Raw genomic sequence first — 25613 nt, forward strand, 5'->3', positions numbered from 1 at the left:
ACTTCCCTGCAAAAGGAGGTCTGAGTATTGGCGCTGCTTATGATCATGCACTGGGAAGTGGAAGGCTGCACCTCCAGCTTCAATTCCTTAATCGTATCCGTTATAAAATGGTGGATCAGAAACACCTCTGCACAGTTTGCTTGCAGAAGGAAAAAATCGAAGGGGGCACTCCACTCCACTGGGAATGAGGAAGAAACAGAAAGCTGTGAATGACACACTTCTGCAAAGCCGGTTTGTGGCTGAGGATTGATCACCTAACATACAGACTCCTATGTAGATGTAACAGAACTATTGATAGTGTAGACCAAGCATGTCAAACTCATGGCCCAAAACAAACATCTTTACAGCCCAGCTCCGTTGCCAGGTCAACAATAGTCTCCCTTCAGCCCTTCTAGTCCTCCTTCAGCCCTTTCGAGCCTTCTCCCCATCTTCGGCATGCCGGCACATGCACCCATTATGGGTGCATGTTACTGACATGCCAGTCAGATCCCCAGTCTTCTGTGCAGCGCATGCGCAAACGGGCTCCTCTCTTCCCTCCTGGCTGGCACTCATAACAATTCTGCAGCCACCAGGAGTTGTGTCGCGAGTTGGGCCCCACCCCCTCTACCTCCAGCGGTCAGCTTCAATAAATTCAAAGGCCGCTACCGCTGGAGGGTATCGTCTGCAACTCGGCTGTCCCTGAAAAAAACAAACCCCAAAGCCTCAGAACATGGCACTGACCTGGAGCCCAAAAGAGAGGCAAAGCATCCGAGTCACAAAAATAAAACAACCCGTTCTCTTTCTCCTGCTGCTACTGGGAAGTAACTTTTAATTTAAAAAATTAATACACTGCTTTCACAATTGAATAATAATAGGAAAATTGATCAATTCAATACAACCCAGCTGAAGAACACTCTAAATCACAATTGGCAACAAAATTATTCTCTAATCATTCCGTGAGTTCTTGTTACCACCAGCGAATAAAGTTCACAGTTGCTTATGGCTTGACTTGGAAATTTTTTGGGTTTCTGATGAAGGGGTGATTCCCACAACTGAGCTCTGTTGGACCGAGCCAACCACAAAAAATGAATGCTATTGCACAGCTTAATTAGCCAATCATATTGACCTAAAAACCGCTGATTCATTGAGATAATTAACATGAACTTGAGCGTTCAATGATTATTTAAATAAAGTGTGTTTCAAGGGATATATCGCTAGCACTGTTTATTTATTGATTGATTTAACTCACTATTTTAAAAAATCACACCCATTGGTGGTGGTCCTATGATGGTGTAGCATACAACTGATATGCCGTTGCAAAAGTAAAGCAATTGAACAGGTTACTCTCTGTTCTACTAGCTTATGCTTTCACACTGAGGACAAATGAACAAAAAAAAATAATTATATATATATATATATATATATATATATATATATATATATATATATATATATATAATTGTTTCGGTGTAGGTTTAACCCAATCTTTACTATCTTACCATTCAACAAAACAACAGGACAGATTATAATCCTTTGTAATGCAGGAGTCCTATCTAATATCTCCCACTGACATCCATCCTGGAGCTCAAACCTTCATACTTCCCTTTCCTTATCACAACTTCTATGCCAGTGTGTCGCAAACTTTATAAGTTGCTAGCACAGTAATCTCTGGGCTGCGGCTGGAGAGCACCTGGAAATGTGCTGATGTCAATGCAATGACATCATCATATCAACGTCCGTACATGCACAGATGTCCTCCAGCTGCAGCCCTGAGCCTCCTATTACCACTGGTGGGGTGCTGCTGCAGAAGGAGAAATATGGGGAAGGAGCAGAGGTACCAGTGAGGAGGAGACTGACTATAGGACATGCCTCTCAACATGAAAGGCTCATACTGTAAGCAGTCAGCCGGCACCGGCACCTCTCCTCCTCGCTGGTATCTCGGGGCATACCTGGAATCTTCCAGGGCACACAGTCTGCGACAAACTGTTCTATGCCCTTCCAAAAAAATAATACAATCTACAGAATTCCGCTGAAAGGAGTACCCTATGGAACTCCTTAGTTGCACTTCTTTGTCTGCATGACAGAGGAGGTGCTTGCTTCTCTGGTGCAAGCCTGGGCTTCTTCACTCCATCCCTCCAAGTGACATAACTCAGGGGTAGGGCTAGTGAAAGTACAGGCCCAGGCACAGCAGAATGGTAACTCACAGAAGCTTCCCAGCAGCTTTTCAGTCAACAGGAACAAATTGATTGACAGGTACAGCACAGCAACAGGCAATTTCACTGGATGAAAGCACCATTCACTTTTAAATGATTTTGGAGTTTCTTTCTTCTCTTAACCATAGTATCGGTCCAACCACTGTTCTTAAGAATTTCTCATTTTGCATGTTACACAATCCTCCATGAGTTCCTACTGCATTGCTGCCTTCCAAATATTGCCACCATAGATTTCTCCCCAAATATGTGTTTGATGTGAGAATTGATTGTATATGTTTAAAGAACCATCTCAATTAAGATTCTTCTTAAGAGAGATAATCAGAGGGTAATAGGCTATCTGGGTAGAATTATTTTTTTCAATGTACTACCTGTTCCTTGTTGGGTATTTTTTTCATGCCTGTTTGCAAAAAATCTATCTATGGCCTGGCTTAGCTCTAGGATCCCTAATGGATTTGGCATAAGAGAATACATTACCAAGATTTTTATTTTATTTTTGTTTTTATCCTTTATTGATTTAATATTAGCTTTCTGTAATTTCTTTTCAAAGGTATCTATATTGTAATTTAAACCTAATTTTAAAAAATATATTATTTTTAGCCACCGCACAAGGTATAATAAATTTCTTAGAATTATTGAACAAGAAATCTTTCATATTCTTTCCATAAGCTCTACTCCTGTCAATACACAAGAAACCTCAGACTCTCATACAATAAAACTTTGTACTAACTTTGTGGACTTGTACAAGAATCACATCAAACTCTTCATTCAAAAATCATCTTTTAAAATTTATGTACAAAATTACTTGTCTAATCATTTACAATAAATCATATAATTGTCAAAAGTCAAATTTACCTTTTTCTGGCGATCATGATGTGATAGGGGCTTCTCTTGTGCAGGGGAAACAGATCTGCTCCTTCGGCCTGGAATGTAGGGACAGCCGCTGGAGTGACGGGATGTCTTCTAAAAGGAGGGTGGGGACACAAAGGGAAGATGAAAGACAACTGAATTTCATGCTAAATATTTCAAAGTACTGAAAAAATAAAGAACTACTGGCTCCCTGGATAAGCAAATAGGCCTTGATATTGAAAGCAGTTATCCCACAAATGCCATCCATCTACTGTTGTGGTGGATTACGCCACCCAATATCCCTGGGCCATACCGTTGAAGAAATGTTCGCCCAAGTAATTACAAGAGAATTGTTAAATATATTTTGCCAGGTGGGATTTCCCAAAGAAATCCTAATGGATAGGGGAACAAACTCCTGTCCAAAACTCTAGAAGAAGTATTTAAAATGTTTGGGATCACCCATCTTAAGACAGTGGCTTACCACCCACAAACAGATGCTTCAATCATACTTCAATCATAAGTATGATTTTAAAAAATGCTTAGGGGAAAATATTGCTGATTGGGACACTGCGGTCCCCTTTATTATGTTTGTTTATAGAGAGGTGACTCAAGCCTTTCTAGGCTTTTCACCATTTTAACTCATGTTCCTATGAGTTCCTATGAGCATCGGGAGCAGCGCGGGCCATTCAGCGTGGCTCTCTGCGCTACAAACTGCTAGCGTAGTTTAATAGAAGAGGGGGTTAGTGCAGAGGACTTTAAACCCAAGTTCAAATCCCTTTAACTCGTATTTTTAATTGTAACCCCTTCACAAACAAATATACCTACTGTAACTAACCACTACTCCTCATACTTGCTTCCTGCTATGTTCAGAATGTCTGTAATACCTGAGGCTGTCATAGAACCTGGTATTCCTTTCCAGTTTCACTGTCAAGGGAGAGGGAGGGGGGACAGTAACCACTGAGGAATTATGGAGGGGGGGGGGTCTCACCTTAATCCCTGCAGTGGCCAGATGCTCAATCAATGCCTTTTTCTACCCTGAACATGATTGAAACAGGTATAACTTAGGATGTCCTAAATCTAGGACATTGTTTCCTGTTTGATTATCATTTTGAGACGTTTATGTGCTTTGAAAATGAGCACCTAAGCCTTTTAAAAGATTGGGACTGTTTCCATAATGCAGCACTTGTCATGGGGGATCTTTTTATTTAGCACAATAGTATTAACATAGTAGTTATATGTGCTCCAAAAGTTACCAATAGTATTGGGGCAAGGGAATTATGGAGATTGCTTAGAGCCCTTCAGAGATTTTTATGGAGTAGCAAGAGACCTAGAGTCCTGTTACAGACATTAATGAAACCAAGAAAAGGAGGTGGACTGAGATTGTTGGATATTGGACCATATAATGGATGTGTCACCTCCCTGACTGGTTCCTGTATCATTCGAACCATACAGTGTTTATTATTTGATGATGTCACAGTGCTCTCCCCAATGTGCAATGGACGGATTCCATCTCTCTTTCACATGCAGGCTAGCATAATTTGATATTTAATATAATAATAATGGAGCACTGGAGTGTGGATCATGTGAACTCGTAAGATGGCAAAATTTCAAGCAATTTGGAAGTCCTATTGGGATACACTTCCTCACTGTGAAAGCATCTTAGTCTTGAACAAGAGACTGAAATATGTTTCTGATTGTCAGATTATTATCATTTTGTGTAATATGGAGGGGTATTTTCAATATGACATCCAATTCCAAATTTAGATGTTTTGCAGAAGACACACAAAAATCCAATAGCAAACATGACCATTTTTGAAACAGAAAAATGCCTATCCTTTTATTTTGAAAATGGCCATTTCTCAGATATGCTTGTCCTCAGTGTGCCATGTCCAAAAGAAAAATTTACAAAACAAGTCATTGGGATATAGGAGGGGCCTGCATTTATACTAGACTGGTCATATAGTTATCCTAGCGGTTGGATACCCTAGGAGACCCTGCAGTGAATTTCACATAAACCCCCTTATAGTGAATGATAAGTCCACTAAAACCCACCCAAAACCTACTGAACCCAACTGTACACCAAACCAATAGCACTAATGCCTGCAGGTGTCATCTATATGTAGGTACAGTGGGATTTGGATGGGTTTTGGAAGGCTTACATATTCCATCATAAGTGTAGTAGTTAGAGTGGAATAAGGGCCTGAGTCCCCATCTTGATAGTTCACTACACTGCCCTCTAATCCAGTGTTTTTCAACCTTTTTGACACCTATGGACCAGCAGAAATAAAAGAAGTATTTTGTGGACTGGCATCGGTCTGCAGACCGGCAGTTGAAGAACACTAGGCTAAGTCGTGGGCCAGACCTCACCCCCATAATAGTACTCATTGTAATACCATTTTTTTCCGTTCATTTTTCATATATACACACACAATTTAATCTTATTAACAACACATAATAGTTAACCACAAAATTAAACTACACAAAGCACACTGTATGCTTCTCAACAGTCATTCCTACCAGAAAACAGATAACCCCATGCAAATACAGGAAAAAAAACAAAAAGCACAGTTACTTACCGTAACAGGTGTTATCCAGGGACAGCAGGCAGATATTCTTAACGCATGGGTGACGTCACCGACGGAGCCCCGGTACGGACACTTTTAACTAGAAAGTTCTAGTTGGCCGCACCGCGCATGCGCGAGTGCCTTTCCGCCCGACGGAGGAGTGCGTGGTCCCCAGTTAAGATAAGCCAGCTAAGAAGCCAACCCAGGGAGGTGGGTGGGACGTAAGAATATCTGCCTGCTGTCCCTGGATAACACCTGTTACGGTAAGTAACTGTGCTTTATCCCAGGACAAGCAGGCAGCATATTCTTAACGCATGGGTGACCTCTAAGCGAACAGAGAGGGAGGAGGGATGGTTGGCCATTAGGAAAATAAATTACGTAACACAGATTGGCCGAAGTGTCCATCCCGTCTGGAGAAGGTATCCAGACAGTAGTGAGTAGTGAACGTGTGAACTGAGGACCAAGTGGCAGCCTTGCAGATTTCCTCGATGGGCGTGGAACGGAGGAAAGCCACAGAAGCAGCCATAGCTCTGACCCTGTGGGCCGTGACAGCACCTTCCAGTGAGAGACCGGCCCGAGCATAACGGAACGCAATGCAGGCAGCAAGCCAGTTGGAAAGCGTCCGTTTAGAGACAGGACGACCTAGACGGTTAGGGTCGAAAGACAGAAAGAGCTGAGGGGACGAGCGTTGAGCCCGGTAGTATGGTACGGTCAAGGTAGTATGCAAGGGCACGCTTACAGTCCAGCACGTGCAACGCCTGTTCCCCAGGATGAGAATGGGGCTTAGGGAAAAAGACAGGCAACACAATGGACTGGTTGAGGTGGAAGTCCGAGACCACCTTGGGAAGGAATTTAGGATGGGTACGCAGAACCACCTTGTCATGGTGAAAAAAAATGAAAGGCGGGTCGGCAACCAGTGCATGCAGCTCACTAACCCTCCTGGCAGAGGTGATGGCAATGAGGAAAAGCACCTTCCACGTAAGAAATTTGAGCGAAGTTGTGGCAAGAGGCTCAAAAGGAGGTTTCATGAGGGCGGATAAAACCACATTCAGGTCCCAGACGACTGGAGGAGGCTTCAGAGGTGGTTTGACATTGAAGAGGCCTCTCATGAACCGAGAAACCAGGGGATGAGCCGTGAGAGGTTTTCCGAGGATAGGCTCATGAAACGCAGTGATGGCACTGAGGTGGACTCTGATTGAGGTAGACTTGAGGCCAGCGTCGGACAGAGAGAGCAAATAGTCTAGTACAGTTTCCACCGCCAATGAGGTGGGATTGTGGTGATGTAGTAGACACCAAGAGGAGAACCGGGTCCACTTCTGATGATAACATTGGAGGGTGGCCGGCTTCCTGGAGGCATTCAAAATACGACGGACAGGCTGAGACAGATTGTCTGGAGAGGTCAGCCCGAGAGAAACTAAGCTGTCAGGTGGAGCGAGGACAGATTGGGATGCTGCTGTGTAAGTAGAGTAGGAAACACAGGTAGAGGAATGGGCTCTCTGGAGCTGAGCTGGAGCAGGAGGGAGAACCAGTGTTGGCGAGGCCACCGAGGGGCGATGAGAATCATGGAGGCTCTGTCCCTGCGGAGTTTGAATAACGTCCGCAACATCAGAGGCAGTGGAAGAAAGGCATAGAGGAACCGATCCGTCCAGTTGAGCAGGAATGCATCCGGGGCCAGACGATGAGGAGAGAAGAGTCTGGAACAGAACTGGGGCAGCTGATGGTTATGAGGAGCTGCAAAGAGGTCCACCTGAGGAGTGCCCCACCAAGCGAAGATGGAGCGGAGTGTGGGAGGATCCAGAGTCCACTCGTGAGGTTGAAGGATGCGGCTGAGATTGTCGGCCAGGGAGTTCTGTTCGCCCGGGATATAGACAGCCTTGAGGAAGAGACTGTGGGCCGTGGCCCAGGTCCAGATGCGGATGGCCTCCTGAGAGAGAAGGGGAGATCCGGTGCCGCCTTGCTTGTTTATGTAGTACATGACGACTTGGTTGTCTGTGCACAGGAGAAGAACCTGAGGGTAGAGAAGGTGCTGGAAGGCCTTGAGAGCATAGAACATGGCCCTGAGTTCCAGGAAATTGATGTGATGTTGACGCTCCTGATGGGTCCAGAGTCCCTGGGTGCGAAGATCTCCCAGGTGAGCTCCCCATGCATAGGGGGAGGCATCTGTGGTTATGATCATGGAGTGAGGGGGTAGATGAAAGAGTAGACTCCTGGAAAGATTGGAGGAGTTCAACCACCATTGAAGAGATTGCTGAAGAGACGATGTCACAGAGATGGGATGAGAAAGAGGATCCGTGGTCTGTGACCATTGGTTGGCTAGAGTCCACTGAGGTGTCCTGAGGTGGAGTCGCGCCAGAGGAAGCACATGGACCGTCGAGGCCATGTGGCCCAAGGAGGACCATCATCTGCCGAGCTGGAATGGAGTGATGAAGTAGCACCTGACGGCAGAGGTGGAGCAGGGTCCGTTGGTGGTCGGAGGGGAGAAACGCCCTCATCAGAGTGGTGTCTAGAACGGCTCCAATGAACTGAAGTCGCTGTGTGGGAAGCAGATGCGACTTGGGGTAGTTGATCTCGAACCCCAGGAGATGGAGGAAGGAGATGGTGTGCTGAGTGGCTTGTAGCACAAGTGGAGATGTAGGTGCTTTCACCAACCAATCGTCCAAGTAGGGGAACACCTGGAGATTGTGAGACCTGAGAAAGGCCGCCACCACAATAAGGCACTTGGTGAACACCCTGGGCGATGATGCGAGGCCAAAGGGTAGCACTTTGTACTGATAGTGGCGGTGCTGTATCTGAAATCGGAGGTAGCGACGTGAAGTCAGATGGATTGGAATGTGAGTGTAGGCCTCTTTGAGGTCTAGGGAACATAGCCAGTCGTGTTGAGAGAAAAGAGGGTAAAGCGTGGCAAGGGAGAGCATTCTGAACTTCTCCTTGACCAGACACTTGTTGAGGTCCCGGAGATCGAGGATGGGACGGAGGCCTCCTGTCTTCTTGGGACCCAGGAAGTAGCGGGAGTAGAATCCCTGACCCCTTTGGTCTGAGGGTACCTCTTTCGATGGCGTTGAGAAGAAGGAGGGAGTGGACCTCCCTCAGGAGGAGGGAGGATTGGGAGGAGTGGAAAGCAGACTCTTTTGGAGGACTGTCTGGTGGAAGAGTCTGAAAGTTGAGAGAGTAGCCGTGGCGAATGATGTTGAGGACCCACTGGTCTGATGTGATGACCTCCCAACGGCTGAGGAAAAGTTGGAGGCGTCCTCCGATAGGCTGAGGAAGAGGCAATGATGGTGGGAGACTGGCCATGCCCTGGAGAAAAGAGTCAAAAGGGTTGAGATGGTTTTGATGGAGGGAGAGGCTTGGCAGGTTGGTGAGACTGGGAGCGAGCCTGAGTTTGATGCTGGTGACGAGGTCGGCGAGGTTGCTGTGGTGGCGGGTTGAGAGGTCTGGCCGAGAACCTGCGCTGGTAGGAAGACTGCTGTCTGTAGGGGCGAGCAGGCGGAGTCTTCTTTTTAGGTTTCACCAGAGTATCCCACCTGGTCTTGTGTGCCGAGAGTTTCTGGGTTGTCAAGTCCAGGGACTCCCCGAAGAGTTCATCACCAAGACAAGGTACGTTAGCCAGGCTGTCTTGATGGTTGATGTCGAGGTCAGAAACTCTCAGCCAGGCCAGATGCCGCATGGCAACAGCCATGGCAGATGCTCGAGAGGTCAGCTCAAACGAGTCATAAATGGAGCGTACCATGAATTTCCGGAGTTGGAGCAGACTGGAAATTTGCTGTTGGAAGAGGGGGACCTTACGTTCAGGGATGTATTTTTGTAAGGAAGAGAGTTGTTGCACCAGATGCTTCATGTAGAAGGAGAAGTGAAAGGTGTAATTATTTGCCCTGTTGGCCAGCATTGCATTCTGGAAAAGGCGCTTGCCAAACTTATCCATAGTTTTCCCCTCTCTGCCAGGAGGGGTGGAGGCATAGACACTGGAGCACTGAGTTTTCTTTAAGGTGGACTCCACCAGGAGAGATTCATGGAGCAATTGAGGCTTGTCAAACCCTGGGATCGGAATGACCCGGTACAAGCTATCCAGTTTGCGAGGGGCCCCGGGGACAGTGAGGGGGTTCTCCCAGTTTTTGTAAAAAGTTTCCCTGTAGGATGTCGTGGACGGGTAACTTAAGGAATTCCTTGGGAGGTTGCTCAAAGTCGAGAAAAGCCTGGGACTTTTTAGAATCGGACTCTAAGGGAATGGAAAGAACCGTCGACATCTCCCTGAGGAATTTGGTGAAAGAGGACTGTTCGGGTTTTGAACCGATATCAGCCACCGAGGGTTCCTCGTCCGTCGACGAAGTGTCTTCCTCGGTACCGTGCGGGGATTCTTCCCATAAGTCCGGGTCCCTGATATCAGGGTGCGCACGTCGGGACGTCGGTGTGGAGGGCTCGGCATGGCGGGTCTTGGAGAGAGACTTGCCGGAGCGTACCGAGGCGGTACCGGGAGAGGCATTTCTCTTCCCCCTCCCTCTCCCCCTCCCCTTGGGTGCAGCAACAGCATTTCTCTTCCCATCCCTCCCATCGGCAGAGTCGGAAGCTTCCCTACATCGTTGACCTATCTTCCATAGGTCGGCGATTGAAGGAAGCTTACAACTTGCTGCTCTTGCTTGCTTTGGGCCTTCCTCATTGCCGGGTCCTGCCTTCGCAGAAACAGAAAGTAGGCAGGACCCAGCAGTGAGGAAGGCCCGAAGCAAGTAAAAGCAGCAAGTTGTAAGCTTCCCTCTGGGGCTCTAACGTGTGTGTGCTGGCTTCCCTTCTCTTCTCTCCTCCCACAGGACGTAACTTCCGGTTTCGGAGGGAAAAGAAGGGAAGCCGGCATGCACACATTAGAGCCCCGGAGCGTGGGTTCAATTCGCATGCTGGCAAAAAAAAAAAAAAAAAGGCAGGAGTCAAACACAATTTTTGGCGACGAGTCAGCTCGGAAAGGAGCATCGGTGGCAGCAGCAGGATTCGCCGGGCGGTCATCTAAATTAGCCAGGCAGAGCACCCAGCTAAAAGGCCCTAGGGAGAACACTGTATGAGCATGCACAGCCATACCAGTCCAAAAAGATAAACACACACAAACAAAACAGATAAATCAACCACAGAGAGATACACACACATATCCAGAAAATAAAAGCACAGACCCAAGACACACATACATACAGAGGCAAAACAGATACAAATACAGATGTGTGTACACGTGTGTATGTGCTCATGAATGCACAAACACAAACAGGGCTTGGAAAGAATTCCATGAGCCACGTTCTGCATGCTTTCCCCACTCAAATTTGTATTGATCAATATTTATAACTAATTTTATATGTATGGATTATTACTTTTATTATGTATTGATGTTTTAATGTCCCAGGAAACAAACTGGCAACCGATCTACAAGATCTAGATTAGACAGCAACAAAGTAGATCAGAAAAAAATAATGGTCCAGAACTAGTTGACAAGGTTTATTCATCAAATAAAATAATAACTACATAATTAAAAGCCTGTAGTCCAATAAATGTAAAAGTTGAAGTCCAATAAATGTCACCGGTGTCAGGTCAAAGGCGCGCCTCGACAACTGAGTGCAGCATGGAGGTGCGCGCCGAAAAAAATAACTGTTTTTAGGGGCTCCGACGGGGTGTGTGGGAGGGAACCCCCCCACTTTACTTTATACAGATCGCGCCGCGTTGTGGGGGGGTTTGGGGGGTTGTAACCCCCCACATTTTACTGAAAACTTCACTTTTTCCCTAAAAACAGGGAAAAAGTTAAGTTTACAGTATAATGAGGGGGGTAACAACCCCCCAAACCACCCACAACGCTGCCGCGATCTGTATTAAGTAAAGTGGGGGGGCTCCCCAACAAAACCCCCCATTGGAGCCCCTAAAAACTGTCATTTTCTTTGGTGCGCGCCTCCGTCTTGCGCTCAGTTGTCGGCGCGCGCCTTTGTCTTCCGCGGTTTTGTCTATGAACCAATGTCACCTAACGAGAAAAGCTTCTCTCCCTGCTGCATATATATAGAGAAAAGCTTTTGATATTAACTGATATTTATTGGATTACACCTTTTGGTTTTTACACCTGCTCATGAAGCTCTTGAAAGGTGGTGAATAAATCTTGTGAAGTATTACCTGACAACTGATTTGCTCCAATCTACTTTTGTTGCTGTCTAACCTTGATGTTTTAATGTTCCTTGCCTAAAACTGTATATAACATAGAAACATGATGGCAGATAAAGGCCAAATGGCCCATCTAGTCTGCCCATCCGCAGCAACCATTATCTCTTCCTTTTAAGACAGGGGTGCTCACACTTTTTTGGCTTGCGAGCTACTTTTAAAATGACCAAGTCAAAATGATCTACCAACAATAAAATTTTAAAAAAACACAAAGCACACTGTACGCAGAGAAACTGTTAATTATCATTTATATTCAGGGTTTTTTTTCAAAGAGGTCAAGGCAGATGACTTTAAAATATGCAATGTCACCTCAGTAACAACTATACAAAAATAGACAAATATACCCCTCCTCTTTTACTAAACCGCAATAGCAGTTTTTAGCACAGGAAGCTGCGCTGAATGCCCTGCGCTGCTCTCAATGCTCATAGGCTCCCTGTGCTAAAAACCGCTATTGCAGTTTAGTAAAAGGGGGCCATAGTGTAAAATATAGACAGCAGATATAAATTCTCAAAATGGACACATTTTGATCACTAAATTGAAAAAATCATTTTTCCTACCTTTTTGTCTGGTGATTTCATGAGTCTCTGGTTCCACTTCCTTCTTCTGTAAAGCCAATATTTCTTTCTTTCTCTTTCCCCCTGGCCCCCCTTTTTATTTCTGCCTTTCTTTCTCTCTCCCCCTGCCCCCCCCCCCAAGCCATCATGCCGATTTCTCCACTTCCCTGATTCTTTCCCTACCCCCACCCCCAAGCCACCAATGCGATTTCTCCCTGCTGCTTCCCCAAGCCAGGCCTGGCGCATAGTAGCGCTAGGCCCACAATACTTCACTTCTGACGTCAATTCTAACGTCGAGGAGGAAGTTCCAGGCAACCAGGCAGCGATTGGCTGGCCCAGAACTTTCTCTCCGACGTCAGAATTGACGTTGGAGGTGAAGTTTTATAAGTCCGGCGCTTATACGTGCCAGGCCTGGCTTGGGGAAGCAGCAGGGAGAAGAAGATCACAAAGGCAACACGATCGTCTTGCGTTGCCTTTGCAATCTACTGGTCGATCGCGATCGACCATTTGGGCACCCCTGCTCTAAGAGATCCCACATGCCTATCCCAGGTCCTCTTGAATTCAGACACAGTCTCTGTCTCCACCACCTCTTCCGGGAGACTGTTCCATGCACCTACCACCCTTTCTGTAAAAAAGTATTTCCTTAGATTACTCTGGAGTCTATCACCTCTTAACTTCATCCTATGCCCTCTCATTGCAGAGTTTCCTTTCAAATAAAAGAGACTTGACTCATATGCATTTACATTACATAGGTATTTAAACGTCATTTTTTCAAATTATTGGATTTAAACATCTCTATCATAATCTCCCCTCTCCCACCTTTCCTCCAAAGTATACTGATTGATATCTTTAAGTCTGTCCCCATATATGATGAAGACCACGCACCATTTTAGTCAGCCTTCCTCTGGACCATCTCCATTCTTTTTATATCTTTTGAAGGTGCAGCCTGCAGAATTGTACACAATATTCTACATAAGGTCTCACCAAAATCTTATACAGGGTCATTGATACCTCCTTTTTCCTACTGGCCATACCTCTTCCTATGCACCCTAGCATCCGTCTAGCATTCACCGTCATCTTTTCAACCTGTTTGGCCACCTTAAGATCATCATATACAATCACACCCAAGTCCCGCTCTTTTGTCGTGCACATAAGTTCTTCACCCCCTAATGTGCATCTTTCCCTGAGGTTTTTACAGCCCAAATGCATGACCTTGCATTTCTTAGCATTAAATTTTAGCTGCTAAATTTCAGACCATTCTTCAAGCTTCATGTTTATAACATGAAGAAAGACCTGGCGTAGCTTGAAGAATGGTCTGAAATTTGGCAGCTAAAATAACAGATGGGTTTTAAACATATAAATGAATACATAAATAAAATAAATACATTCCTAAGAAGCATACTGTCAAACCAAGGTTTTGCTCACCATTTTATTAAAATGGTACTTGCAGTAGCCGATATACTTCACATTGTCAACTTCTAAAGCTTCTTCTTCACACAGGAGTCCAGCTGTCTGGGCACTGTAAACAAATGAAATACTGTTCAATGAAACTTATTTTATAGTTCTTTCATCCTCTCTATTGATCTGAATAAGGGAACAAAAGTATGATGTCAATATTCAGCTGGCAGCATTCAGTGTTTTGCTGACCGCCGCCAGCATTATGTCCAGAAATTCAGTGCCAGGCCATGTCTGGGCTTTGGGATTTAATTTTCAACTTTCCACAGCCAGATATGCCCAAGTCTGATATTCAACGCCGGCATGCTTTAGCGGATTTGAAATTCTCAGTATTAGACACCATTGTTTCCACGAGAGGTGGTGACACAGCTAAGCTGCTCTGGCGAAAGGAACAGAAATGGATACACGAACTAAATACTTTGCACCCTCAAGGACTTAACAATGAAATAGAATGGGTGGCTTTTCTCTGATGTGTTTGGGATTTTTCACAAAAATTCTTTCTTCTTTTTTTCAATTTTTACAGTTTTTTTCATTTTTTCAATCATCTTTATTTACAGTGACAGTTGTTCTCCTACAGCTGTAACTTTTTTCATGTTATGATGTCATCACGTTTGCATACAGAGTTCCCCTCCCCCTCCCTCCCCTTTGCTTTAAATCGGGTGAGGCAGGCAGGGCTCTCTGTTGCTTGGAACTTTGGAAGTTTGCAATTGGTATGTACTTTTTTGAATTTTCTTGCCTCATTTTTGCCAATAAGATATTAACTCTTCCCACAGCATAGACTATTTAAGTATATTTTTCTACGGTTTGTGTGGTTCTGATTTAAATTTTTGTATTTTAGATTTTCTCATCGAAAGCTGTTACTGTTGTACAGAGTCTCAATGAGAACATCGTTCAATTAAGTGTTTCTGGGTCTCCTGAAGCAGAACACGAAACGGGGCCGCGTTGAGACCCCTGAGAGCTATACTTACAAGATAAGTGTTCCAAACTAGCAATCCAGTGAGATTTGTGGCATAAGAAATTTGAATATTTACGCCAGCCTTACAAGCAAGTTTAATTATCAATACATGTTTTATCAGTGTTCAGAGAGTGTTTTTTCATGAAACATATTCAATGATTGGATGGTAAACTCTTACCCCAAGAGGAGGTTCTCACCCCCTCTTCAGAGTTTCATTTCTCTGAGCGTACAGCTAATGAGCCATTTTCTCCACACTGGTAATTACTTTACTATACAGTCAGTTTCCCATTATATACATAGCCTTTTACTGACTATTGTTTATAGACAGTCCCTGTAATTTGCTATAACCAAGTCTGATATTCAGCACTTAAAACTAGCTATGGGATGCCGCATAAAGATAGGACTGACTTTTTTTTTAATCTTAAGGGGGTGGAAGGATAGGGGAGGACTGAGGAGGGGACTGGGTGTGTCTAAAATAATATCAAAATGTATAGATGTCTATTCAGTTGTAGTAATGATCTTGATTTTGTTCCTTTTTATACTCTTAGACTTTGTTGTTCTATATTTTCCTGATTAAAACATATTGAAATATAAAAGATAGGACTGACTTTTATGCGGTTCTATTTTTGTAGTGACCTTGGTGGTTAAGTGCTGAACATTGACAATTAACCAGCCAAGTGTTAACTCCTTCCCAGAACGCCTCCAAAATACCCAGTTTTGCTTGAAGAGCTAACTAGCCATATTCAGCAGCACTAACCAGATAAATATAGCTGAAAATGACCAGTTATCCCAAAAAAAGGTAATTTAACTGGCCAGGAGCCATTTCTGGCCAAGTAAATCACTTCAAATATAGAGCCCTATATTATTATCTTTACCTAATAATTTGCTGGTTCAATAATCTAATGGTGCAATAAAAAAAACTAGATACAAAAGCAACAACAACAAAAAAAAAGCAGTAGTGAATGCATGGAACAGTTTTTCAATACTGATAGTGAAGGCAGAAAATGGTACTGGAATTCAAAAAAGGGTAAAACTAGAAATCAGGTAAGGACCTCAGTGTTACAGTCAGAGGGGAATAGGGAGTGACTGGAAGGTGACCAATGTAATGTCAATTTTTTAAAAGGGTTCCAGGGGTGATCTGGGAAATTACAGACTGGTAAGCCTGACTTCAGTGTCAGGCAAAACAGTGGAAACTATTATACAGAAGAAAATTACAGAACACATAGTCAAACATGGTTTAATGAGACCAAGTCAGCATGGACTTATTCAAGAAAAATCTTGCCTCATCCATTTGCTTCATTTCTTTAAAGATGTGAATAAACATTTGGATAAAGGTGAGCTGGTTGATATAGTGTATCTCAAGTTTCAGAAAGCTTTTGACAAAATTCCTCATGAGATTCCTGAGAAATGTAAGTAGTCATAGGATGGGAGACAATGTACTTTTGTGGATTAGGAATTTTTCACATTTTTCACCACCACACAATACTTACTCGAGAATTGATTTCTTTCTCATATCCTCTTCTCTCATTCAGGATCTTACCAATGCTATTATACATCCAATCTCTCTTACGGATCATGCCGCTATTTCTTTATATATTTCTGTCTCGGCTCCACGTAAAGAATCTCCTTCTTGGAGACTGAACAATGCCCTACTTTTAGATGAAGAAACTGTTGAAAAAATTAATTCGTTCACAGTAGAATTTTTTGAAAATAACTCTAAAGACCCTGAAATTTGTCCTTCCATAGTCTGGGAAGCTTACAAAGCAACCCTTAGAGGTGAATTGATAAAAATTGCCTCTTGGGAAAAAAAAACAGTCCATGATAAAGGAAAAAGAATTAGAAAACTCTATTAAAACATTAGAAATACAACATATGTCTAATCACTTACATGACCCAAATATTCTCCAAAATATCCAAAAACTTAAATATGAATATAATACCTTAGTTTCATGCACAGCCAGACGGGATATCTTCATCTCCAAATCTGGCCATTATATGGGAGATAATCTTATGGTTCGCCCCTTGGCCAGATACCTTAAAATTAAATCCAAAAGACTACATATCACATCTATCCAAAATTCATTAGGACAATTAGTCAAAACCAGATCTTTAATTTCTTCTCAATTTGAAAATTTTTATGCTTCATTATACCAATCTAAATTTGCGGCTTCTGAATCAAATATAGACTCCTTTCTTTCCTCCTTATCTCATCCAACCATATCGGACTCTCTTAAATTGGAACTAGATTCTCCGATAACCATAACAGAAATAGAAGCTGCCATATCTTCCCTACAGACTGGGAAAGCCCCTGGTCCGGACGGTTTCACTAACAAATTTTTTGAACAATTCCGAAACATTTTAGCTCCTCATCTCCTTACATACTATGATTTCCTCCATTCCACTCCAGATAAACAATTTAATTTCACTGAAGCCACCATTGTAGTAATTCCTAAGCCTGACAGAGACGCCACTTTGGTCAAAAACTTCCGTCCTATCTCTCTCCTTAATTTAGATTACAAAATAATGGCAAAATTACTTGCATTAAGACTTACCAAAGTGATTCCACATCTTATACATAAGGATCAAACAGGGTTTATCAAACAAAGATATATAGGAGATAACCTGCGCCTCTTTCACCATATTAATGCTCACGCTAAAACTTTGACAGACCCAATAATAGGCCTAGCTATAGATGCTGAAAAAGCCTTTGATCGAGTGGAGTGGCCTTTTCTTTTCTGTGTCTTGAAATGGTATAACTTTGGCTCATTTTTCACGAAATGGATAGAAACATTATATCACTGTCCCACCGCTCGTATTCTAATTAACAATTCTCTATCCAATAAATTTCCCCTTCACAGAGGCACTAGACAGGGATGTCCTCTCTCACCACTACTGTTCAATTTAGTGTTGGAGCCTCTTCTCTCTGCTATTCGACAAAATCCCTTAATTAACGGTATTCCCTCCTCTGATCGAAACTTTAAATTAGCAGCCTATGCTGATGATGTCTTAATTTTTCTTAGGAACCCTCAATCTTCTCTTCCTCATCTTATACATATCATCAAACAATACTCCCGACTTTCCGGATATTCTGTCAATTGGGAGAAATCAGAAATCTTTCCTCTGAATAATAACATTCTTCAATCAGATTTGGCTAACTTTCCATTCACAAGGTCTAATGAAGCTGTGAAATACTTGGGGATTTTAATACACAAGGATCCGGTCCTCGCTCAAGATCTTAATATATCTAAAATCAAAAATTTAATTCTTAACACTACATCTCGGTGGTCTCCACTTTATTTGTCTTGGTGGGGTAGGATAGCATCCATCAAAATGACCCTAGCACCTCAAATTAATTACATTCTCTCTATGCTTCCTCTTTTATGCCAGAAATCATTTTTCCATTGGCTAAATAGGAAGTTATCTGAATTTATATGGAACAAGAAAAAACCTCGAATTGCTCTAGCCAAGCTGAAGGCCTCTAAAATTAACGGTGGTCTTAACTTCCCGGATTTCTATCATTATTATATTGCTTCATTAGCTAAATATGGAGCCTACTGGGTTAATGACTCCTTTTCTCAAGACCCTCCTACTTGGTTTGAAATGGAGTGTTTTCTATGCAAACCTCTACACATCTCCTGCTTACTAACGATATCAATACCTAGACATTTGAGAAAGTATTCTCTGTTGAATTCAACGCAGCATGCTCTCCATCATTTAGATAATATAGCTGAGATCTCAATTAGTGTAAGCCCACTCATGTCTCTTTGGAATAATCCCAAAATCCAAAACCATGGCAAATTCCTTTCATGGAAACGGTGGCAGCGAGCGGGTATATGGTTTGCTCATCAATTGTCTACTCTCACTACGTCAATTTCTTTTGATATACTCTGCTCCACATACCTGTTGCCTTCCCCGGCCTATTCACAGTGGATCTCACTTATTGAAGTGCTGTCTTCTGTGCATATACGGTATGACTTCATGTCTTCCAAAAACACTATCTACCATTGGTCTTTATGGTCTCTATCAAAATGAAAAGCTATATCTTTTTTCTATAATATTCTGAGAGATCATTTATTCACTTTTTCATATCAATCTATGAAACACTGGGATAATATACTCACCATTCCGCTATCTGACATTGATTGGGAACTCTTTTGGTCTTCAACAAACCGCCCACTTCTATCTTCTAGAGTTTCACAATCAATGTTCTTTATTATGTGGAATGCAATATGGACCCCATTTCGCATGTGGAAAGCCAACTTAAAACTTGACTCTATTTGCTGGAACTGCTTGAAAGAGGAGGGAACTCTTGATCATATGTTTTTTCATTGTACTTTAGTCCGCTGTTTTTGGACCCAAATTTGGAATACCATACAATCTATCACTAACTGCTCAGAAGAAATTTCTGTGGACATTATAATCCTTCGATCTCAACATCCCTGCTTCGCGCAATCAAAATGTCCTCCTAAACTCATTGATACCATGATTGTGACTGCTCTCATGCACATTCTGAAAAATTGGAAATCATTTTCGTTATTAGATTATACGTTTTGGTGGAACTCACTATGTATGTATCATAGACTTGAATCATATGCATATGAGAGTAAAATCACACTCCGAATCTCCATGAATTTAAAAAGCAAGAAATCACCCTGGTCATTTTTAGATTCATATGTACGCTCTGCTTTGTAGACACTCCTGTCTTCCCTTCCTTTTCTCCACCTTTCCTCTCTCTTTTTATTTTTACTCTGTCTTCTTTCATCTTTTTCTCATACAGTCTTCAGAAACAATTCCATTACTCTGAGCTTTTCTTAATACTATGGTCCTTTCTAATTAATTTTATATTTATAGATCATATATATACAAAACGTTATCTTATTCTTATGTATTTGAATTGCTCCTTGTATTTTTCAAAATACTCAATAAAAATTTATTGAACTTAAAAAAAAAATCCCTCCTGCCGGAAGACGCACCCTCTCCGCACCCCCTCCCCCGCGCTAACAGCCCTCAAATCTCCCCCCAACCAAACTAACCTTTCCTTGTTGGCCAGACGGGACTTGCCCGTCTAACCGGCAGGCCCGTCTCGTCGAAATGAGGTGGGCCCGCCCCTTCCCGGCCCATCCTTCCGAAGCCTAAGGCCTGATTGGCCCAGGCTCTAGAAGCCTGGACCAATCAGGCCTTAGGCATAGCGGGTCCACCCATCCCCACTTAATCTAAGGTCTGATTGGCCCAGGCTCTAGTCTGCTATTGAGAAGGACATAGGGGAAGCCACTGCTTGCTCTGGGATCGGTAGCATGGAGGGTGGTTGGTATTTGGGTTTATGCCAAGTACCTGTCATATGGATTTGCCATTGATGGAAGCAGAATAAGAACATAAGAATTGCCGCTGCTGGGTCAGACCAGTGGTCCATCCTGCCCAGCAGTCCGCTCATGCGGCGGCCCCTAGGTCAAGACCAGTGCTCCAAATGAGTCCAGTCTCACCAGTTTAGCATGAACCTTTGTCTTGAAACCCTGGAGGGTGTTTTCCTCTATAACAGACTCCGGAAGAACATTCCAGTTTTCTACCACTCTCTGGGTGAAGAAGAATTTCCTTACGTTTGTACGGAATCTATCCCTTTCAACTTTAGAGAGTGTCCTCTCATTCTCCCCACAAGGGAAAAAGCGATATTGGATCTGGTCCTCACAAATGGAGAGAGTATCTCTAATGTTCGAGTGGGTGCTCACCTGGGTAGTAGCGATCATCAAACGGTTTGGTTTGATATAACGGCTAAAGTGGAGAGCGGCCGCACGATACTTAAAGTCCTAGATTTCAAACGTACGGACTTTAATGCTATGGGAGAGTACCTGAAGAAAGAGCTTTTAGGATGGGAGGACATAAGAGAAGTGGAAAAACAGTGGTCTAAGCTGAAAGGAGCGATAAAAATGGCTATGGACCTTTATGTGAAGAAAATCAATAAAAACAAGAGAAAAAGGAAGCCGATATGGTTCTCCAACCTAGTGGCTGAGAAAATAAAGGCGAAAGAGTTGGCGTTCGTGAAATATAAAAAAAAACAAGACGAGGAGAGCAGAAAGGACTACAGGGTGAAACTGAAAGCACAGGCGGAAGAACAAATGGCTAAAAATGTAAAAAAGGGAGACAAAAATTTTTTCTGATATATTAGTGAAAGGAGGAAGATGAAAAAAGGAATTGCTAGGCTAAAAGATGCTGGGAACCAATATGTGGAAAGTGATGTGGAGAAAGCGAATGTGCTAAACAAATACTTCTGTTCTGTGTTCACAGAAGAAAATCCTAGAGAAGGACCGAGATTGTCTAGCAAAGTTACACGGGAAAATGGAGTAGATTCTGAGCCGTTCACGGAGGAGGGTGTTTATGAGCAACTTGAAAAACTGAAGGTGGACAAAGCGATGGGACCAGACGGGATCCATCCCAGGATACTAAGGGAGCTCAGAGAGGTTCTGGCGAGTCCTATTAAAGACTTGTTCAACAAATCTCTGGAGACGGGAGTGATTCCTGGGGATTGGAGGAGAGCAGATGTGGTCCCTATTCATAAAAGTGGTCACAGGGATGAAGCAGGAAACTACAGGCCGGTGAGCCTCACTTCAGTTGTTGAAAAATAATGGAAGTTTTGCTGAAAGAAAGGATTGTGTACTTCCTTGAATCTAATGGGTTACAGGATCCGAGGCAACATGGCTTTACAAAAGGTAAATCGTGCCAAACGAACCTGATTGAATTTTTTGATTGGGTGACCAGAGAGTTGTATCGAGGGCATATGCTAGATGTAATTTACTTGGATTTCAGCAAAGCCTTTGATACAGTTCCTCATAGGAGGCTGTTGAACAAACTTGAAGGGCTGAAGTTAGGACCCAAAGTGGTGAACTGGGTCAGAAACTGGCTGTCGGACAGACGTCAAAGGGTGGTGGTTAATGGAAGTCATTTGAAGGAAGGAAAGGTGAGTAGTGGAGTCCCTCAGGGATCAGTGCTGGGGCCAATCCTGTTCAATATGTTTGTGAGTGACATTGCTGAAGGGATAGAAGGAAAAGTGTGCCTTTTTGCAGATGATACCAAGATTTGTAACAGAGTAGACACCGAAGAGGGAGTGGAAAAGATGAAAGAGGATCTGCAAAAGTTAGAGGAATGGTCTAATGTCTGGCAACTAAAATTCAATGCAAAGAAATGCAGAGTAATGCATTTGGGGATTAATAATAGGAAGGAACCGTATATGCTGGGAGGAGAGAAGCTGATATGCACGGACGGGGAGAGAGACCTTGGTGTGATAGTGTCCGAAGATCTAAAGGTGAAAAAACAGTGTGACAAGGCAGTGGCTGCTGCCAGAAGGATGCTGGGCTGTATAAAGAGAGGCGTAGTCAGTAGAAGGAAGAAGGTGTTGATGCCCCTGTACAGGTCATTGGTAAGGCCCCACTTGGAATATTGTGTTCAATTTTGGAGACCGTATCTGGCGAAGGACGTAAGAAGACTTGAGGCGGTCCAGAGGAGGGCGACGAAAATGATAGGAGGCTTGCGCCAGAAGACGTATGAGGAGAGACTGGAAGCCCTGAATATGTATACCCTGGAGGAAAGGAGAGACAGGGGAGATATGATTCAGACGTTCAAATACTTGAAGGGTATTAACGTAGAACAAAATCTTTTTCAGAGAAAGGAAAATGGTAAAACCAGAGGACATAATTTGAGGTTGAGGGGTGGTAGATTCAAGAACAATGTTAGGAAATTCTACTTTATGGAGAGGGTGGTGGATGCCTGGAATGCGCTCCCGAGAGAGGTGGTGGAGAGTAAAACTGTGACTGAGTTCAAAGAAGTGTGGGATGAACACAAAGAGTCTAGAATCAAAAAATAAGATTAAATATTGAACTAAGGCCAGTACTGGGCAGACTTGAATGGTTTGTGTCTGTATATGGCCCTTTGGTGGAGGATGGGCTTGGAAGGGCTTCAATGGCTGGGAGGGTATAGATGGGCTGGAGTAAGTCTTAACAGAGATTTCGGCAGTTGGAACCCAAGCACAGTACCAGGTAAAGCTTTGGATTCTTGCCCAGAAATAGCTAAGAAGAAAAAATTAAAAAAATTTAAATTGAATCAGGTTGGGCAGACTGGATGGACCATTCGGGTCTTTATCTGCCATCATCCACTATGTTACTATGTAACATAATTTCATCTTTTTTTCTAAAGCTTCGTAAGCTTCGCTCGGTCAGGTCACTATTAAGCCTCAATTCTTTACAAATCCTTGTGCATTCACTAGTTATTTCTAGATTGGTTTTCTCCAATTCATTACTTATTAGATTTCCACAGTACCAACTGTGTCCTCCACCTAGTACAGAATACTGCGCTCAGGCTTCTTTATAATTGCTCAAAATTCAACCATATCACTCCGCTTCTCAGACTCCAGCACATGCTTCTGATATCTTTCAGGATACCTTTCAAATATAACTTCTCACTTTTCAGATTCTGGAATCTGGTCTTCCTCTATTTTTATTTTCTCATTTGATTCCCTATTTATCCAGGAGAGAGCTGCATTCCTCAAATCAATCTTTACTGTCTATTCCATCCTTTAGGCAGCTGTTTTTGGATATTTACAGAGACTAGTTTCTCTGTAATGGCTCCAACTCTCTGGAACTCTCTCCCGTTATATCTGCTAAACTGAAAAATCCCTGAAGTCATTTAAGTCTCACTTGCAGGCTTATTATTTCAAAATGGCATTTGAACCTAGTTCTTAATAGTTTGTTACTTCACAATTTTTGCCATGACTCGAGACTAGGGAGTCTTTATCTCTGCAATATTTTCCCACAATTCTGACTAGGTAGTTAATTTCCTTGTAATTTTTTCATATTACTTGTGATCAGGTAGTCACTATCTTATACTTATCTTTACTTTTCTTTTCCTTATTCTTTCTTATCCTACCCTCTTGTTTCTATCCTGCTTGGTTTTTTCCTTAAGATATTGTAAACCTTTCCTGCCCTTTTGTGTCTAGTTTGGTTAATTTGTTTGTGTACTCTCCCCCTTGTTATGATTTTATTTTAATATTGCCCACTGTTTTTATTAATTGTACACCGCTTTGATTGCCCATTGTTTTTATTAATTGTACATCGCTTTGATTTGAATTTTTGTTAAAAATGGCAGTATATCAAATAAAATAACTGTAACTGTAAAACAAGGACAAGTAATTTAAATGAAATACCGGAGGGGACTGGCAGCCAGTGTTCAAGATGTAGTAGAGGTGTACATATGAACATAAGAAGAACCCCACTGAGTCAGACCAATGAACCATCAAACCCAGCAGCCTGCTCCCATAGTGGCCAATCCAGGTCACTAGCACCTGGCCAAAATCCAAAGAGTAGCAACATTCCATGCTACTGATCTAGGGCAAGCAGTGGCTTCCCACATGTAACATAGCATCCCTAAATTGAAAAAGCAGTGTTTCACTGATATTGAAATATGATGATGAAAAGATAGAGAGGCATCAAGAATAATACTTCCGAGGGAGAATTTGACCACCTATTAGCAGCTGGACCAGTAAAGTGACATCTGAGTAGAAAAATATAGTGTCACATTTGGCAAGGTTAAGCTTGAGATAGATTCTGAGCCCTCTGGAACAGAGAGGGAAAATGTTTGAGTACCTGATTATAAGCTGCTTAGATAACCTTGATAGGCAGTATATAAATACCTAATAAAATTTTTTTTTTTTAAAAAGAATCTAGTCAGGATGCTATTAGTTCTAATTTTTGATTTAATGCAGGAATGGCCTGTTCATTCCAGGCTGAGAAGGAGGTTAGAATTTGCACTTCGTCTGTGTAAATAAATACGTTGAGGCCCAAATATTCAATATAGTCGAGCAGGTATATTTTTCTGTCCCTAAGGGGCTCACAATCTGTCTTGTACCTGGGAAAATAGAGGGTTAAATGTCTTGCCCAGGGTCACAAGGAGCTGCAGTAGACACTGAACCTAGATCCCAAGGTTCTCAGCCCACTGCACTAGACATTAGGCTAATCCTTCACTCCACAGACTATAGAAAAACATCAGGGTCTCTGATCTAGAAACTTTAGTCCAGGAGCATCTTTCAGATGTTCCTTGTAAGGGTGATCTGTTTGGAGACAAGATTGAAGTAGCTGATAAGAACATAAGAGATGCCGCTGCTGGGTCAGACAAGTGGTCCAACGTGCCCAGCAGTCCGCTCACGCGGCGGCCCTTTTGGTCAAAGACCAGTGCCCTAACTGAGACTAGCCTTACCAGCGTACGTCCTTGTTCAGTAGGAACTTGTCTAACTTTGTCTTGAATCCCTGGAGGGTGTTTTCCCCTATGATAGCCTCCGGGAGAGCGTACCGGTTTTCCACCACTCTCTGGGTAAAGAAGAACTTCCTTACGTTTGTACGGAATCTATCCCCTTTCTACTTTAAAGAGTGCCCTCTCGTTCTCCCTACCTTGGAGAGGGTGAACAACGTCTCCTTATCTACTAAGTCTATCCCCTTCAGTATCTTGAATGTTTCGATCATGTCCCCTATCAATCTCCTCTGTTTGAGGGAGAAGAGGCCCAGTTTCTCTAATCTGTCACTGATCGGCAGCTCCTCCAACCCCTTAACCATCTTAGTCGCTCTTCTCTGGATCCTTTCGAGTATTACTGTGTCCTTCTTCATGTACGGCGACCAGTGCTGGACGCAGTACTCCAGGTGAGGGCGCATAAACTCCATGACCACTTTGTCTAAGCCTCAAACCTTTTGGTCTTCTAGAAGATATTTTGCTCCATCTAGACATTCATAGAACTATGACACAGAACGTCATTATCATGAGCCATCTTCATCATCCACCTGCAGGCCAGCATCCCAATGCAAGACAACAAAAGTCTCAACCTCATTCTCAATCAAGACAG

General features: G+C 43.0%; 1 protein-coding gene across 4 annotated transcripts in view; it reads right to left on the minus strand.

The window, feature by feature from the left end:
• The window catches only part of MLLT6 (MLLT6, PHD finger containing), a 240675-nt gene that overhangs the window by 149597 nt on the left and 65465 nt on the right, over positions 1-25613 (minus strand). For all 4 annotated transcript variants that reach the window (XM_033918301.1, XM_033918300.1, XM_033918303.1 and 1 more), the window contains 2 exons: positions 13756-13849; positions 3045-3152 (listed from right to left, as the gene is read on the minus strand). In XM_033918301.1, the coding sequence (XP_033774192.1) occupies positions 3045-3152; positions 13756-13849 (202 nt within the window). The remainder of the gene's footprint in view (positions 1-3044; positions 3153-13755; positions 13850-25613) is intronic.

The sequence above is a fragment of the Geotrypetes seraphini genome, chromosome 13 (assembly GCF_902459505.1).
Source record: "Geotrypetes seraphini chromosome 13, aGeoSer1.1, whole genome shotgun sequence".
NCBI lineage: Eukaryota > Metazoa > Chordata > Amphibia > Gymnophiona > Dermophiidae > Geotrypetes > Geotrypetes seraphini.